At 42.8% G+C, this 17670-nt stretch overlaps 1 protein-coding gene across 1 annotated transcript in view; it reads left to right on the top strand.

The window, feature by feature from the left end:
* Positions 1–844: 844 nt before the first annotated feature.
* Positions 845–17670, top strand: part of LOC127573827 (tripeptidyl-peptidase 2-like) — a 78238-nt gene continuing 61412 nt past the window's right edge. The window contains 4 exon segments of the mRNA XM_052022336.1: positions 845–907; positions 1456–1478; positions 7490–7617; positions 12448–12547. Coding sequence (XP_051878296.1) covers positions 845–907; positions 1456–1478; positions 7490–7617; positions 12448–12547 — 314 coding nt within the window.

Here is a 17670-nt window from a genome sequence, read left to right as displayed (position 1 = left end):
AGTTTCTATAACTCAAGTCCTGGCAACATCTGTGTAAATTTTCTCTGCACTCTTTCAAGCTTATTGACATCTTTCCTATAGGTAGGTGACCAGAACTACACACAACACTCTAAATTTGGCCTCACCAACATCTTATACAACTTCAACATAACATCCCAACTCCTGTACTCAATGCCCTGATTTATGAAGGCCAATGTGCCAAAAGCTCTCTTTACGACCCTATCTACCTGTGACACCATTTTCAAGGAACTATGGATCTGTATTCCCAGGTCCCTTTGTTCTACCACACGCCTCAGAGCCCCACCATTCACTGTGTAAGTCTTATCCTGGTTTGTCCTCCCATAATGCAATCACCTCACATTTGTCTGCATTAAATTCCATCAGCCATTTTTCAGCCCATTTTCCCAGCTGGTCCAGATCACTTGGAAAACGTTGGTAACCTTCCACACTGTCCACCATGCTCCCAATCTTGGTGTCATCCGCAAATTTGCTGATCCAGTTTACCACATTATCATATGAAAACCAGGCTAATGAACTAGATGGGCCAAAGGGCCTATTTCTGTGCTGTAGTGCTCTATGACTCTATATTGTAGTGCAAATAAAATAGCTATTGAATATAGTATCACAGATTCCAAGAAAACAGAACAAATGGTACCCTTATTATGCATCCAGAGGAAAGTTTCCGACCAAAACAAGGATTGCATATTGAGCTTGTAAGCTACCTCGGTTACCCTGTGATATTACAGTAGTTTTGTGCAGCCCATTAAAAAAAATGATGCAGAATAGAGTAAGTGTATTGCCAAGGATAATTGTGGGAGGTGCTTGAGAAACAAGTGTTAGTACAATGATGGTGGATAAGGCTAACGGGACCTGTGACATCATCTTTGTTATCAATGATTATGATAAGGTAAATAATGAGCTTTTTTTCCACTGGTTGTGGTGGATTAAAAAATAACTAAAAGAATGAAAAGTGCAGTTTGAAAAATTGACCTAATGTGGGATTCTGTAAAAGGGCATAAAACTGTTGCTTTAAGACATGGAATATAGAATGGTACTGGGAGTGGGATAAAACTGGTCAAATTTTAGAGGACATCATGTGATATTAAAGATTATAGCAAGTGAAGGCAGAATAACTTTATACAGGATGAAATACTAACAGACGAGGGGAGTGACATTAGATGGGATAATTTGTGGGGTGAAACATCAGTGTTGGCTTGATGGGTCAAGTTGCCAATTTGTGTTGGAATATTATGTCATTCCTACTTTGTACAGGGAGTGAATAAATCAATCCATGTCCAGGACAGTGATTGACCAGGGGCCTGTTCATCTAACCCAAACCCTAATACATGTGCAGTTGCATACAGATTTCAACACAACAGAATGCACTTGTCTTCCACACAAGTACTATCCTTATCCTATGTGCTTGCAGTGTTTCCGTTTTCCCCTTCCTTTCAGCCACCTAACCAGCTTGCAGCTGGGTATTGATGTCGTCTTTGCTCTCACCATTAATGGTGAGAGTACAACCTCAAACACTACTCTCTCCTCAAACTGTTTTTTCTAAAATCTATAACCCTTTCATCCAACCAGTTCAACACTGGATAAGTACACAAGAACATAAGGAAATAGGAGAAGGAGTAGGTTACCACGGCCTCAACCCTGCAATGTGATCATGGCTGATCTATGCTGATCTCAGCTCCTCTTCTGTACCAGTTTCCCGTTACCTTCAATTCCTCAATCTTTCAAATATTTATCTATTTCAACTATATCTAATGATGTGGATTCAGTTGGTGGTGGAGAATTCCAGACATTCACTGCTGCCTGAGAGGAGGACTTTCTGTGCACCTCAGTTTTAAATGATCTGCCCCTTATTTTCTAATTATGTCCCCTTGTTTATGACTCTCCCGCTAGAGGAATCATCTCAACATCTTATCTGTCAAGTTCCTTGTATGTTTGAATATAGTCACTCCTCATTCTTCTAAACTCCTACAAGGAATACAAACTGTCCAGTCTCTCTCGATAGTACAACCCTCTCATTCCAAGAATTAGCCTGGTGAATGTCCTTTGGACTGCCTCCAATGGTACTTTATCCTTAGGATATCGAGGTAAGAGTATCAAATCTTTGCACATCATTCTGGGTGTGGCCTGTACAACTGCAGCCAAACCTCCCTCATCTTAAACTCTAACTCCTTCATAATAAAGCCCAGCATGCCATTCACTGGAATTGTTGGCGCTGCCTGCTAACTTTCTGTGATTCATGCGCTAGAACACCTAGATCCCTCTGCTTCCTTCACTTATTTGCACTTTCCATTTAGATAATCTGCCTTTAGGTTTCTCTTACTGAAGTGCATGACCTCACACTTCCCCACATTAAACTCCATTTGCCAGGTTTTCACCCAATCACTGTCTATCTCTATCCTGTTGCAGAGTCATGATGTCCTCATCACAACATGCCCTTCCACCTACTATTATATTATTGGCAAACTTGGAAACCTTGCATTTCGTTCCCTCCTCCAGGTCATAAATGCTCTTTCAAGAGAGACTGAACAGTTTGTATTCCATGGAGTTTAGAAGAATGAGAAGTGACTATATTTAAACATATAAGAAGGAACTTGACAGATAAAATGTTGAAATGATTCCACTCGTGGGAGAGTCAAAAACATGGGGACATAGCTGGAAAGTAAGGGGCAGATCACTTAAAACTGAGGTACATAAAAAGTACATATCCGCAGAAACTCTTCCTGTTTGTTCTGATATTACCTGCAAGTTTTCTCCCTTATGAGATTAGTTCACTGTTAGATGCTTAAAATCTTCCCAGTCCTCTGACCTACCAATAATCCTTGTCATTTTATATGCCCTACCTTTCAATTTAACAATATCCTTGACTTCCTTTGTTAAGCCAAAGGCTGTGCCTCTTTCTCATTGGATTCCTGATTGGGATAAACTGCTGAGCGTTATGGGCTAACTGTTTGAATGTCTGCCTCTGTTCATCTACTGACCTGTCATTTAGTTTACTTTCCCGTCCACCTTAGACAACTCCCCCTTCATACCATTACAATTGCCATTATTTAAGTTGGAAAACTATAGTTTTTGTCCTGTGCTGTTCACTTTCAACTGCAGCTAGAATTCTATCATATTGTGGTCACTACCTCCTAGGGGATCTTTAACCTCCTCTCTTATTAATCCTTCCATGTTACTCAAGACTAAGTCTGAAATAGCCTGTTCCCGGGTAGATTCCATAACACGATCCCTGATGCACTCGAAAATTCTTCCTTGCCAGTTTGCTTTATCCAATCAATATGCAGGTTAAAATCTCATATGACAATTGCAGTTCCTTTCAAACATGCCCTAACTGCTTCCGGTGCATTAGCATCCCTCCTTAAATAACCAATACAGTATACACCAATATAGTCACACCAATGTATTGGTTTATTATTGTCACTTGTACCGAGGTACAGTGGAAAAACTTGTCTTGCATACAGATCGTACAGGTCAATTCATTACACAGTGCAGTTACATTGAGTTAGTACAGAGTGCATTGAGGTAGTACAGGTAAAAACAATAACAGTACAGAATAAAGTGTCACAGCTACAGAGAAAGTGCAGTGCAATAAGGTGCAAGGTGGTAACAAGATGGATCGTGAGGTCATAGTCCATCTCATTGTATAAGGGAACCGTTCAATAGTCTTATCACAGTGGGGTAGAAGCTGTCCTTAAGTCTGGTGGTACATGCCCTCAAGCTCCTGTACCTGCTACCCGATGGAAGAGGAGAGAAGAGAGACTGACCCGGGTGGGTGGGGTCTTTGATTATGTTGGCTGCTTTACCAAGGCAGCGAGAGGTAAAGACAGAGTCCGAGGGGAGGCTGGTTTCTGTGAGGCGCTGGGCTGTGTCCACAACTCTGCAGTTTCTTGCGGTCCTGGGCGGAGCAGTTGCCGTCCCAAGCCGTGATGCATCCAGATAGGATGCTTTCTATGGTGCATTGGTAAAAGTTGGTGAGTGTCAAGGGGGACATACTGAATTTCTTTAGCCTCCTGAGGAAGTAGAGGCACTGGTGAGCTTTCTTGGCCGTGGCATCTACGTGATTTGACCAGGACAAGCTGTTGGTGATGTTCACTCCCAGGAACTTGAAGCTCTCAACCCTCTCTACCTCAGCACTGTTGATGCATAATGTGAAGCATAAAGTCCCTATTTTATATTTAATTCCCCTCTGGCAACAGAGAATGACATTCTGTTACCTTCACTAATTACTTGGTGTACTTGTATAGTAGCCTTTTGCAAATCATGCATTAGAACACACGGATCCCTCTGCAGTCTCTCACCATTTAGATATTTTTTCTTTATTCTTCCCGCCAAAATGGATAATTTCACATTTTCCCATATTATATTCCATTTGCTGGATCTTTGCTCCCTCACTTAATCTATCTTCCTTGCATCCTCTTCACACTTTTTTAACTGTCTGCATCATAAGCGTATTTAACAACCATACCTTTTGATATCTTCATCACGTCTTTTATATAAAGTATAAAAAGTTGAGGACCCAGCACAAATTCATTTCCTGCATCTTGCCAGCCAATAAAAGATCCATTTGTTCCTGCTGTCTGTTGTGAGTTAGCCAAGCGGTCTTCCATCCACACCAATATGTTGCATCCTGCACCACAAGCTTTTCTTCAATAACCTTTGATGCAGCACCTTATCAAATACCTTCTGAAAATCTAAGTGTGACACATGCACATCTTCAATAAATTGAGAGACTGCAGATGCTGGAAATCTGGAGCAACACACAAAATGCTAGAGGAACTCAACGGGTCAGGCAGCATCCATTGGAGGGAAATGGACAGTCGATGTTTCAGGTTGAGACCCTTCATCCAGACTGCGTCGAGTCAGGTAGAGGTCCTGATGACCCGAAACGTCGACTGTCCATTTCCCTCCATAGATGCTGCCTGACCTGTTGAGTTCCTTCAGCACCTTGTGTGTTGCTTCAATAAATTGTTGCTTAGAGGGAGAGATTGGATTGGCTGGGTTTGTTCTCACTGGAAAGTAGGAGGCTGAAGGATGTTCTTGTAAAGGTTTATAAAATTATGAGGGGCACAGATGGGATGGATAGCCATAGTGCTTTTACTAGGGTGGGGGAGTCTGCATAGGTTTAAGGTGGGAAGGGAGAAATTTAAAGGAGGTATGAGGGGCAAGTTTTTCCCCACAGAGGGCAGTGGTTGTATGGAATGAGCTGCCAGGGGAAGTAATTGAGATACTTTCCCCTATAATTTTACAAAAGTTTGCTCGTATTGGTCAGCTCCGTGAAGTTAACAGCAGCCTCTTGATAAACCAAGCAACGTCTCAATAAACTAAACATGTTTTTAAAAGAAAGCACTACTCAGAGAACATGGTTTTTAGTTCTCTGTTGGCTATCATCTGCCAGTATGTAAGGCATTTTGTAATCAACGGTGACATTTTTTTTATGAACTCATCCTGCCAATATTTTCCGCTGCTGTTAAGGTGAAGTATTTGTCCAGAATTGGCATCTGATCTTATTGATTGGGGGAATCTACGTGAGCTGTCTTACTGAACAAGGAAAAGCTATTTTCTTCCAGCAGTTTATAGACTTGAATTCACTGCTGCAAAGGTGGTGGACACAGAATGACTCAGTGCTCTCTATAAGAACTGGGTAGGCACTTGAGCGAAAGTAATTGTGGGTTATGGGGAAAGAGGAGGAATGGAACTGATGGGATTGCTTTATTAGAAGACGGCGTGAACTCCACTATCATATGGCACCATCCTGTGCTGTTTAAAAACCTACGATTCCATTGACAGCACAATTTGAGCTCCATCTAGACCTGATCAAATCTTGTCAGGGAATTTAGTGGTGTCGACAGACTCAGCGCAGCATGGAGGCACTGCTGACAGAACTGCTGCCTCAGTGCCAGAGACCCTGGTTCAGTCCTAAGCTTGGTTGCTGTCAGTGTGGAGTTTTCACGTTCTCCTTGTGATGTGTGGGTTACCCCTGAGTGTCATACATAGAATCCTAGAGTTGTACGTCACAGAGACAGGCCTTTGGCCCAACTCATCCATGCTGACCATAATGCCTGTCTATACTAATCCCATTTGCCTGCATTAGGCCCATATCCCTCTATCCTTTCCTATCCAAGTACCTGTCCAAATGTCTTTTGAACATTGTAATTGTACCTGCCTCCACTACCACCTCTGGTAGCTCGTTCCGCATACGCACCACCCTCTATGTGAACAACTTGCCCCTCAGATCTCCTTTAAATTTCTCCCTTCCCACCTTAAACCAATGCCCTCTAGTTTTATACTCCCCCATCCTAGTAAAACACTGTGACTATCTACTTTATCTATGTCCCTCATAATTTTATAAAACTCTATAAGGTTACCCCTCGGCCTGCTACGTTACAGTGAGAATAAACCCAGCCTCTCCAATCTCTCCTTATAAGTAAAGCCGTCCATTTCAGGCAACATCCTGGTGAATCTCTTCTGCACACTTTCTACTGCTACTACATCCTGTGGTGTGGCAACCAGAACTGTACACCATATCCAACTGTGTCCTCACCGATGTTTGTAGAGCTGCCACACAACCTCCTTGCTCGTATACTCAGTGCTGCTGAGCCATGAAGGCAAGCGTGCTGAGTGCCTTCAATACCTGATCCACCTGTGTTGCCATTTTCAGGGAGCTATGAACTTGCACTGCAAGGTCCCTCAGAACATCAACACTGCCACTTACTGTATATGTCCTGTTGGTATTTGATATCCCAAAATACATTACCTCACGCTTGTCTGGATTAAATTCCATCTGCCGTCACTCAGCCCAACTTTTCAACTGATCTGCCTCCCTCTGTATCCTTTCATAACATTCTTCACTATCTACTACTCCACTTTCCTCCATCATGTGTGTGTAGGTAGGTTAATTGGTCACTGTAAGTTGTCCCTAGTGTAGGTGAGTGGTAGAATCTGGGGGGAGTTGATGGGAGTGTGAGGAGAATAAAAATTTGGGTGAATGTAGGATTAGTGTAAATGGTGGTTGATGGCCAGAGTGGACTTGATGGACCGAATGGCCTGTTTCTTGTTACCGTGTATGATGTCATACATCAAGGAAATGGACCCTTTGGGCCAACTGGTCCATGCCGACCAAGATTTCCGTATGTTGTATCTCTCTATGATTCTAAGAAGCCCTCCACTGATTACCTTTTTATGGTATGGCCAAGTTTGCTAGCTGGTTATAGTTCAGGCACTTGCTAGATTTATTAGTTTCTCTAAGTGGTCCTTTGAAGGGGAGGTGAGGATTTTTCACACAGTGAATTGCGATCTGAATTGTACTGCCTGAAGGACGTCATTTCAGCAGTAGCTTTCAATAGGAAATTGGATTGTTACATCAGAAGTTGTGGGTACTGAGCGGGGGATGGAAGCGGGATTAATTGGAATGATTTTCTGAAGTGCCGGCATGGTTGTGTTGACGACGCTGACATTCTGATCTTTCATCCAGGAGGATATGCAAGGTGATTGAAGAAGCAGTTTTGAAGCACAATGTTATCTTTGTGTCCAGTGCTGGCAATAATGGGCCCTGTCTCTCCACACTTGGTGCTCCAGGAGGTACTTGCACATGTATCATTGGTAAGTGTGAGACTAGAACTCGCTAAACTGATGATAATCACGTGCTCTCACTGAAGTAATAACTTGCATCATTGCTTTCCTAGTTTGGGTTGATGTGCTTAGGGGCGCACAACTTTTTAAAGTGTTGTTCCTGTTGTTAATTTCCATCTTGTATGTGCTTCTGTGCATTAGTTCATGCAACTACGAATTCCCTTCTCAGTGCATGGAGGGATTTGTGTTCAAATCCTTGCATGACCCTCACTCCTCTCCCTTTCTCTGTAAACTGCAAAATACCTGCAATCTTTCGAGAACTACAATTTTCTAATCCATTGTCTCCTTTACCTCGTTGATAATCACCAACCTGCCACTAGGGGACCTCTCCTTCAATTGTTGGCTAGGCCCCAAACATTGGAATTCCCTTCCTTAATTTCTCTGTTGTCCTTCTGTCTATCCTCAAGATGCCCTGTAAAATCTCCCTCGTTTGCAAAACATTTGGTTTCCCGTTGTAATATCCCCCTTTTATTTATAAGATTTCTTTATTAGTCACATGTACATCAAAACACATAGTGAAATGCATCTTTTGCATAGAGTGCTCTGGGGCAGCCCGCAAGTGTCGCCATGCTTCCTGCGCCAACATAGCATGCCCACAACTTCCTAACCCGTATGTCTTTGGAATGTGGGAGGAAACCAGAGCACCCGGAGGAAACCCATGCAGACACTGGGAGAACGTACAAACTCCTTACAGACAGTGGCCGGAATTGAACCCGGGTCACTGGCCTTGTTGGTCCAGTGTCAAGTTTTGTCTAATTAAAGCTTGTGTGAAGTAGCTTGGGACTTATCCCTATATTAGAAATATATTCCAAATTCAAGTCATTCAGACAGGACAGCCCGGAGGGCTCGTCTACAGAGGCCATATGGGTGGAGCTGAGGAACAGGAAAGGTGTGGCAACACTAATAGGGTTGTATTATAGACCTCCCAATAGTCAGAGAGAATTGGAGGAACAAATCTGTAGGGAGATAGCAGACCAATGTAAGAAACAGAAAGTTGTAATAGTAGGGGCTTTTAACCTTCCACATATTGATTAGGACTCCCACACTGTGAAAGGGCTGGATGGCTTGGAATTTTTCAAATGTGTTCAGGAAAGTTTTCTAAGTCAATATATAGAGGTACCAATGAGAGAAAATGCAATACTTGATCTCCTATTAGGGAAACAGACAGGTCAGGTGACAAAAGTATGTGTAGGTGAGCATTTTGGGTCCAGTGACCATAATGTCATTAGTTTCAAGTTAATTATGGATAAGGACAGGTCTGGTCCTCGGGTTGAGGTTCTAAATTGGAGAAAGGCCAATTTTGTGGAAATGAGAAAGGATCTAGCAAGAGTGGATTGGGATAAGTTGTTTTCTGGCAAGGATGTGCTCAGTAAGTGGAAGGCCTTCAAAGGCGAAATTTTGAGAGTGCAGAGTTTGCATGTTCCTGCCAGGATTAAAGGCAAAGTTAACAAGCATAGGGAACCTTGGTTTTCAAGGGATATTGGCGATCTGGTTAAGTAAAAGAGAGAGGTGTATAGCAGGTATAGGCAACTAGGAACAAATAAGGTACTTGAAGAGTATAGAAAAAGTAAGAAAATACTAAAAAAGGAAATCAGGAAGGCAAAAAGAAGACATGAGGCTGCTTTGGCAGATAATGTGAAGGTAAACCCGAAGGGTTTCTACAAGTATATTAAGAGTAAAAGGATAGTAAGGGACAAAATTGGTCCCCTAGAAGATCAGAGTGGTCGTCTATGTGTGGAGCCTCAGGAAGGGGGAGATCTTAAATAGTTTTTTTGTATCAGTATTTACTCAGGAAACTGGCATAGTGGATATGGAAGGAAGGGAAACAAGCAAAAGTGTCATGGAACATATAGAGATTAAAGAGGAGGAGGTGCTTGCTGCCTTACAGTGAATAAAGGTAGATAAATCCCCCGGGCCTGGTAAGGTATTTCCTCGGACCTTGAGAGCGACTAGTGTAGAAATTGCAGGGGCCCTGGCAGATATATTTAAAATGTCCTTAGCCATGGGTGCGGTACCAGAGGACTGGAGGGTAGCTGATGTTATTCTGTTGTTTAAAAAAGGATCTAAAAGTAAACCAGGTAATTACAGGCCAGTGAGCCTGACATCAGTAGTGGGTAAATTATTGGAAGGTGTTCTGAGAGATCGGATATACAAGTATTTGGATAGCCAAGGGCTGATTAAGGATAGTTAGCATGGCTTTGTGCGTGGTAGATCGTGTTTAATGAATCTTGTAGTGTTTTTCGAGGAGGTTACCAAGAAAGTAGATGAAGGGAAGGTTGTCGATGTTATCTACATGGACTTTAGTAAGGCCTTTGACAAGGTCCCACATGGGAGGTTAGTTCAGAAGGTTCAGACACTAGGTATCCATGGAGAGGTTGTAAACTGGATTCGAAATTGCCTGTGTGGGAAAAGACAGTGGTAGTGGATGATTGTTTGTCAGACTGGAGGCCTGTGACTAGTGGTGTACCTCAGGGATCTGCGCTGGGGCCATTGTTGTTTGTTGTCCATATCAATGATCTAGATGATAATGTGGTAAATTGGATCAGCAAGTTTGCTGATAATACTAAGATTGAAGGCGTAGTGGACAGTGAGGAAGGCTTTTAAAGCTTGCAGAGGGATCTGGACCAACTGGAAAAATGGGCCAGAAAATGGCAGTTGGAATTTAATGCAGACAAGTGTGAGGTGTTGCATTTTGGAAGGACAAATCAAGGTAGGACATACACAGTAAATGGTAGGGCACTGAGGAATGCAGAGGAACAAAGGGATCTGGGAGTTCAGATACATAATTCCCTGAAAATGGCGTCACAGGTAGACAGGGTTGTAAAGAAGGCTTTTGGCATCCTGGCATTCATAAATCAAAGTATTGAGTATAGGAGTTGGGATGTTATGGTGAGGTTGTATAAGACGTTGGTGAGGCCAAATTTGGAATATTGTGTGCAGTTGTGTTCACCTAACTATAGGAAGGATATTTGTAAGATTGAAAGAGTGCAGAGGAGATTTACTAGAGTGTTGCTGGGTCTTCAGGAGTTGAGTTACAGGGAAAGATTGAACAGGTTAGGACTTTATTCCTTGGAGTGCAGAAGAATGAGGGGAGATTTGATGGAGGTTTACAAGATTGAGGGGTATAGACAGAGTTAATGTGAGTAGGCTCTTTCCACCTAGATTAGGAGAGATAAGTACGAGAGGACATGGCTTTAGGGTGAAAGGGAAAAGGCTTAGGGGGAACATTAGGGGGAACTTCTTCACAGAGAGTGGTGGGAGTGTGGAATGGGTTGCCATCTGATGTGGTAAGTGCAGGCTAACTCTTGAGTTTTAAGAATAAATTGGATAGCTACATGGACGGGAGAGGTCTGGAGGGTTATGGACTGGGTGCAGGTAAATGGGACTAGCGGAATAATGTTTTGGCACAGACTAGAAGGGCCGAATGCCCTGTTTTCTGTGCTGTAGTGTTCTATGTAAAAATACTGCAGATGCTGAAATGAAAGTCTAAAATGAAAACACAGAAGGCTGGAAATGCACAGCAGGTCAGGCAACATCTGTGGGGAGAGAAACAATGTTAACGTTTTAGCTCAAGTCCAGTTCTGATGAAAATTCATTCATCTAAAGCTGCTTTCTCTTCATGTCTTACGTCACCTCTAAGTAGAGCAATTCCATCAGTCCCTTTCCCTCTCTCCTTATTTCCCTGTACGCCACATTTTCCCTCACATATGCCCATTTGTCTCCTCTTTGATTCTTTTTGCCATTAGCCTAGTCTAAGGGTTCATTTACAGTAGCTGGTTAATCTATCATTATGTCTATTGGACGTGGGGGGAAACCCATACAATCGTGGAGAGAGCATGCAAAGTCTACACACTCAGCACGGGTGGTTAGGATCAAGCCCGAGCCCCAAGCAGCAGCACTTAATGCTGTGCCACTGTGTTGCCTCAAACCCAATAAAGGACATTGCTTCACCTTGTATTCATCACTGGGTCACCATTTGGTACTGCATTGGGTTCAGTCACGAGCAACTTGTTGACTTGAGACCTGGAATCAGTGAAAATGAAATGTAGTATATTCCTCCCACCAACAAAAGTTGAAATTTTGTTTTCTTTTTTACAAAACTAGACAGATACAATTTGCACTGAAAGTACCTCTAACACATCCAAGGACTTAACACCTCTACCAGGAAGCCTCACTAGCCACAGTTGCTGGCCTGTTAGTTTTTAAACATGGGACCATGGCCTGTTTCAGCTGTACAATCGAATGACAATTGACCCAGGGCTATAGGATCAGAGTAGGATGTTACATGCGATTCCTCAGAGGTATGAGCTCTTTTGGGAGATCAAATCATTCTTGATTTATTGTTTGTTCATAACAACAATTTTAATTTGTGTAGTACCTTTAGTGCAGTAAAAGGAATTGAGCTGCTTCAAAGGAACATTGTCAAAGTTTGACTCCAAACCAAACAATGTTAGGGAAAGTGCCAAAACATTTCGTTAAAGAGTTTTGTTAAGGGACAAAAGAATATAAAAGAAGTAGAATGTTAAGGAGGATATTTCAAAACTTAGGACTTGGGCATCTGAAGGCATGGCCCCAATAGTTTGGCAAATAAAATTGGGAGTGATCAGGTCTCCAGAAACAGAAGGAGCACTGATCTCCAAGGGTTAGGGCAAGATGAAATTAGAGAGCTGGTAAGATTTGAACAGACAGGTAAATTTTTAGATCAAAATGTACATTCAACTTTGTCTAGACTGTCAGTCCTCTCTTTCTACAGTGTTAAGATTATTGCAAGTGATGGTGACTAACTTGTTGCGTTATTAGGTGTTGGTGCATATGTCAGTCCAGATATGATGGTCGCAGGATACTCCATGCGGGAGAAGTTGCCAGCTAATCAGTACACATGGTCATCAAGGGGACCTTGGTAAGAGCTTATTGTCCTTCCTTGATTTGTGTTGAATAATCTACAATAATCCGATAGACCAAAGACTTTCTCACTGAGAATGACTTGAAAGTTATAGGAATTATATTTTCAAAGTAACTACATTAGCTGAGGTAGAGAGAACACAGGAACACCCTCAAATTTGTCTGCCGTACAATTAAACGGCTGATCAGTGTGTCTCTCACTCCATGCCCAAGTTCAGTGAGTCTTGTGTATGTCCAACAAAAATCTATCTTCACTCAACCCAAAATTTTCAGTTGACCTTCCAACCTGCAGATTTTTGAGATGTCTTCCAGATTTCTGCTACTTATGTGCTGCTTGACATCTTCTCTGACTGGTAATTCAATAGGTCAGACTGTGGGAATACATATGCATCATGCTGGTACCAGAATTTTCTTGGTGTGAAAGCTTAGGTGCAAAACTTAGACACGGTATGTCTCCTTTATCATCAGTAGTGAAATAATGCTTCCTGAATCTGTTTCCAGTCTGTGCTGGATTGTTTCCAACCTGCAAGCAATCTAGTAGTACAGTAGGGAGTAATTCTATTTACCCTGTCCACTCCCACTGCTGTTTTCTTAAGGCATGGCAGTTTGTGCCCTGCAGTAATTAAGACATTGAAGTTTTTAAAGACACAGCAGATAATCAAGAACGAGTGAAAAACCATGTCAAAGCTGAATATAAGATGAGTCTTGAATGCCAATGAACCATTGTTCTTGGATCCAGGCAGGAAGTTTAAGAATCCCACAGAATTTTTTTAATTATTGTGAACACCTGAATTAGATCACTAAATGCAATAGTGACTGCACTATGAAATTATTTAATTGTCTGTAAGATGGCATGTCTTGAGGTTTTGAGAGGAGCCACATAATCAGACTGAAATCATGCTGCTTTATATTCATTCAAGATGAAGAGGTCAGAAATAAGAATTTGTAGTCATACAGCATGGAAGCAGGTCATTCGGCCCACCACGTCCGTGCTGACCGATGGGCACCCATCTTGTTAAACCCATCTTCCGGTACTTGCCCTGTAGCTTTCACACCGAGGCGATTCAGGTGCTGTAGTAGACCTTACATGCTGTCAGTGACCCAGCATCAACTGCTCTCTCTGGAAGTGCATTCCAGGTATTTGCCTATCTCTGGGTGGGGAAGTCTTCCTCTGATTCCCCTCTACCCCCTTGCCCTAAATCTGTGTTTTATCTACCTTTAATCTGGGGAACAGTTTCTTGCAATACATGAGATGCTGAAGGAACTCAGCGAGTCAAGCAGCACCACTGGAGGAAAGTGGACAGTCAATACCCGAACGTCGACTGTCCATTTCCCTCCATAGATGCTGCTTGAGCCGCTGAGTTCCTTCAGCATCTTGTATGTTGCTCCAGATTCCAGCGTCTGCAGTCTCTTGTGTTCGAAGTTTCTTGCGGTCTGCCCTATCTAAACCCCTTATAATTTTATGTATTTTAATCATGTCCCGTCTTAACCTGCTCTGCTCCAGGGAAAACAGACCTAGCCTTTCCAGTCTTTCCTCATAACTTAAACGATCCATCCCAGGCAACCTCCTGGTGAATCTGCTGTGCACCCTCTCCAGTGATATCACGTCCATCCTACAGCATGGTGGCTAGAACTGCACACCGTACTCCAGCTGACATCTCACCAAGGTTTTTTAAAGATGGAGCATAACCTGACTAATGAAGACCAGTGTTGCATATGCATCTTCAAGGGTCTTTGGATTTGGGCACCAAGATCCCTCTGTTCCTCATCTCCCTAGAACCTGACCATTCATAGTTTATGTCCTATCCTCATTAGTCCTCCCACGATGGATCACTTGCCATCTATCGGGGGTTAAACTTCAACCTCCATTTCTCAGCCCCATTCACCAACACATTGATGTTGCCCTCACCACACATTCCTCTCAAACACAGTAGTCATGGGCATCCAATTACAAAAACAACCCTCTACTTTTACCCTCTGTCTCCTATTGCCATGCCAGTTTTGGATCCAACTTACCAACTGGGCCTGGATTCCATGGGCTCTAACCTTTTGAATCAAAGTTGGAATTGGTTTATTATTATCACATTTACCGAGGTACAGTGAAAATCTTGTCTTGCATACCGTTCATACAGATCATTTCACTTACAACAGAGCATTGAGGTAGTACAAGGGAAAACAATAACAGAATGCAGAATAAAGTGTTACAGTTACAGAGAAAGTGCAGTGCAGGCAGACAATAAGGTGCAAGGTCATAATGAGGTAGATTGTGAGGTCAGGAGTCCATCTTATTGTACTAGGGAACTGTTCAATAGTCTTATAACATATAGGATCTTGTTGAAGGCCTTCCTGAAGTCCACGTAAACCACATCTGCAGCCCTGCCCTCACTATTAAACTTTGTTACCTCCTCAAAAAATCCAATCAGATCAGTCAGGCAGGATCTGCCCTTTGCAAAGCCACACTGGCTGCCTCTGATTAATCGCTGCCTTTTCAAGTTATTATTAATCTTAATATTATTAAGATCATTGTAACCATTCTCAAGGGCAATCATCCATCTCTGATTGCCCTTGAGAATGGTTACAATCATCTTATTTAAAAAGTAAATTTCAATGTCTTTCCAGTGGCAACCCATAAACGAATTTAAAAGAAAATTAAAGATTTTAAATCATCCACCTCCCCCGTAGTCCTAAAATATTGAAGAAAGTTGGTGGTGGGATAAATTTATTCAGCTAGCGCTCTTAAGTTCCTGCTGCCTTCTGTGCTCTAAGTTTAAGGATTGTTTATTTTTTTTCAAATTTTTAAAAAATTTTATTCACAGTGTGGCAACAGGCCCTTCCGGCCCAACGAGTCCGCGCCACCCATTTTAAACCCCAAATTAACCTACCTGTACGTCTTTAGAATGTGGGAGGAAACCGGAGCACCTGGCTGAAACCCACGCAGACATGGGAGAACGTACAAACTCCTTACAGCGACGGAAATCGAACACCGATCGCTGGCGCTGTAATAGTGTCGTGCTAACCGCTACGCTACCGTGCCGCCCCATACTGATAGCGATAATTACCTGTTTGCTTGAGCTCAATTAGTTGGTGACAGTGCAGTTTGCATACCTCTGCTGTGCCTTTGCTGTATTGATAGCAGGTACTGGGTCAGGGTACAGAGTTTAGAATGGCACTGGTAACTTCCATCACTAACATTTTATATTCCCTCAATGACTTCCCTTCTGCAACCGTACTTATGCTTATCCAAAATTGTTGCTCTTATCATGAATCCTGCCTTCTGCCCATCATACATGCTTGCTGATCTAAAATGATTGGGAAAAAGTGTCAATTTTAAAATCCTACCTCTAGTTTTGAAATTTTTCCTTGGTCTCACCCCTCTCTATCAACCTCTCTGGCCCCACAAGCCTCAGAGACCTCTGCCCTCTTCCAATCCTAACGTCACGTGTAAGACTGAATTTAATTGCTCGACCATCAGTGCACTGTGCACTCAGATAGGAACAACCCAGACTCTGGAATTTCCTCCCAGAACCCCCATGATTTAAGATGCTGTCAAAAGCCACTCTCTTTGTCAAAGATAAAAACAGAAAATGCTGGAAATACTCAGCAGATTAGGCCATGTTTGTGGGAACAGAAACAGAGTTATCATTTCAGGACTGGAAAAGAAAGAAAGGAAGCTCATTAAGCTGCTGGAACATTGAGGGAGGGTGGTGTCTCTGATGGCGTAAAACCAGGGTGACGATGGTGATAAGCAGTAAACAAGGTTATCTGGTCAGAGAGTTAATGGCAGCAGTTAGAGTGAGAGCATAGACAAAAGAACATAGCAAAAGAATTAAATGTAGAGCAGGAGGACATGCCAGGCAGGTCAGGCTGGGCAAGTCCTCCACTCCCAGAGGGGAAAAAGGAAAAGGTACAAACAGACTGAGCCAATGGACAACTGATGCAGACAGAGAAATCAAGTTACCTGAAGTTGTAGAGTTCAATATTGAATCCAGGAGGTTACAACATGCCCAGAGAGAAGATGAGGTGCCGTTACTCAAGCTTGCATCGGTCCTCATTGTAACAGGAGGCCACAGATTGATGGGTCAGAAGGTGAATGGGATGGAGAAGTAAGGTGGGAGGCAGCAGGAAGGTTAGGATCGCCCCTACAGGTGCTCTGCAAAACGGTCCCCCAGTCTGTATTTGGTTTCTCTGATATCAGGGAGACAACGTGGGGAACACTGAATGCAGTATGTTAATTTGGAGGAAGTGCAAGTAAATTGCAAATCATGGTGGGATTCCTTCCACCCTCCAGGGACACGTCTTTTAGTGACATACACTTGTTTAAAAAAAGTAGGCTTAAATTGTAGGGGCCTAGTTAAAGATGTTAGCAGGTGACACACAAATTGGCCCAGTGGGTGACTGTGAGTAAGAAGGCTTTAGACTGTAGAAGCTCTAGGGGGTGCGGGGAGTTGGGTAGAAAAGTAGTAACTAGAATTTAATAAATGTGAGGTAATGGAATTGGACAGATGCAGCAAGACCTAACAACAGTGAATGGGAGGATATTGAGTGACATAGAGAAACAGAGGCACCTCAGAATGCCCATCCACATCCTTGGTGAAGCACTGCAAGGCAGGTTATTAAGCTGAATAAAAACCTACATGGAGTGCTTTATTGGCCAAGGCACATAGTACAAGACGAGAAGGGGATGGGGCTTAGAGTAGAACTGCCTACCATTCTGGTTGCCACATTACAGGAAAAATGTGATTGCATTGCAGTGGCTGCAGAGGAGATTTACGAGGATGTTGCTGGAACTGAGAATTGTAGTAATGAGGAAAGATTGGATGGGCTGTGGTCAATTCCCTCAGAACGGGGGTGGCTGAGTGGTAATTTAGTTGAGGCATATAAAGTTATGAGGGGTCTGAAAAGAGTAAATAGGAAGGATATCTTTCTGTTAGAGAGGTCAAAAGCTGGATGGTACAGACTTAACGTAATTGGTATAAGGATTAAAGAGGATTCAAGGATTTTTTTTCATCCAGAAGTCTGGAACTTGCTGCCTGAAAGTGTGGGAGAAATAGAATCCCCAATCACACGGATGCATTCTGAAGAGCCGTGGGTGTACGCTTGAGGAACAGTGACCTCAGGCAA

Source organism: Pristis pectinata, chromosome 8 (genome assembly GCF_009764475.1).
Source record: "Pristis pectinata isolate sPriPec2 chromosome 8, sPriPec2.1.pri, whole genome shotgun sequence".
NCBI classification, from domain to species: Eukaryota; Metazoa; Chordata; class Chondrichthyes; order Rhinopristiformes; family Pristidae; genus Pristis; species Pristis pectinata.
Note: the sequence above shows the minus strand (reverse complement) of the source record. Positions and strands in the feature narration are given on the sequence as shown.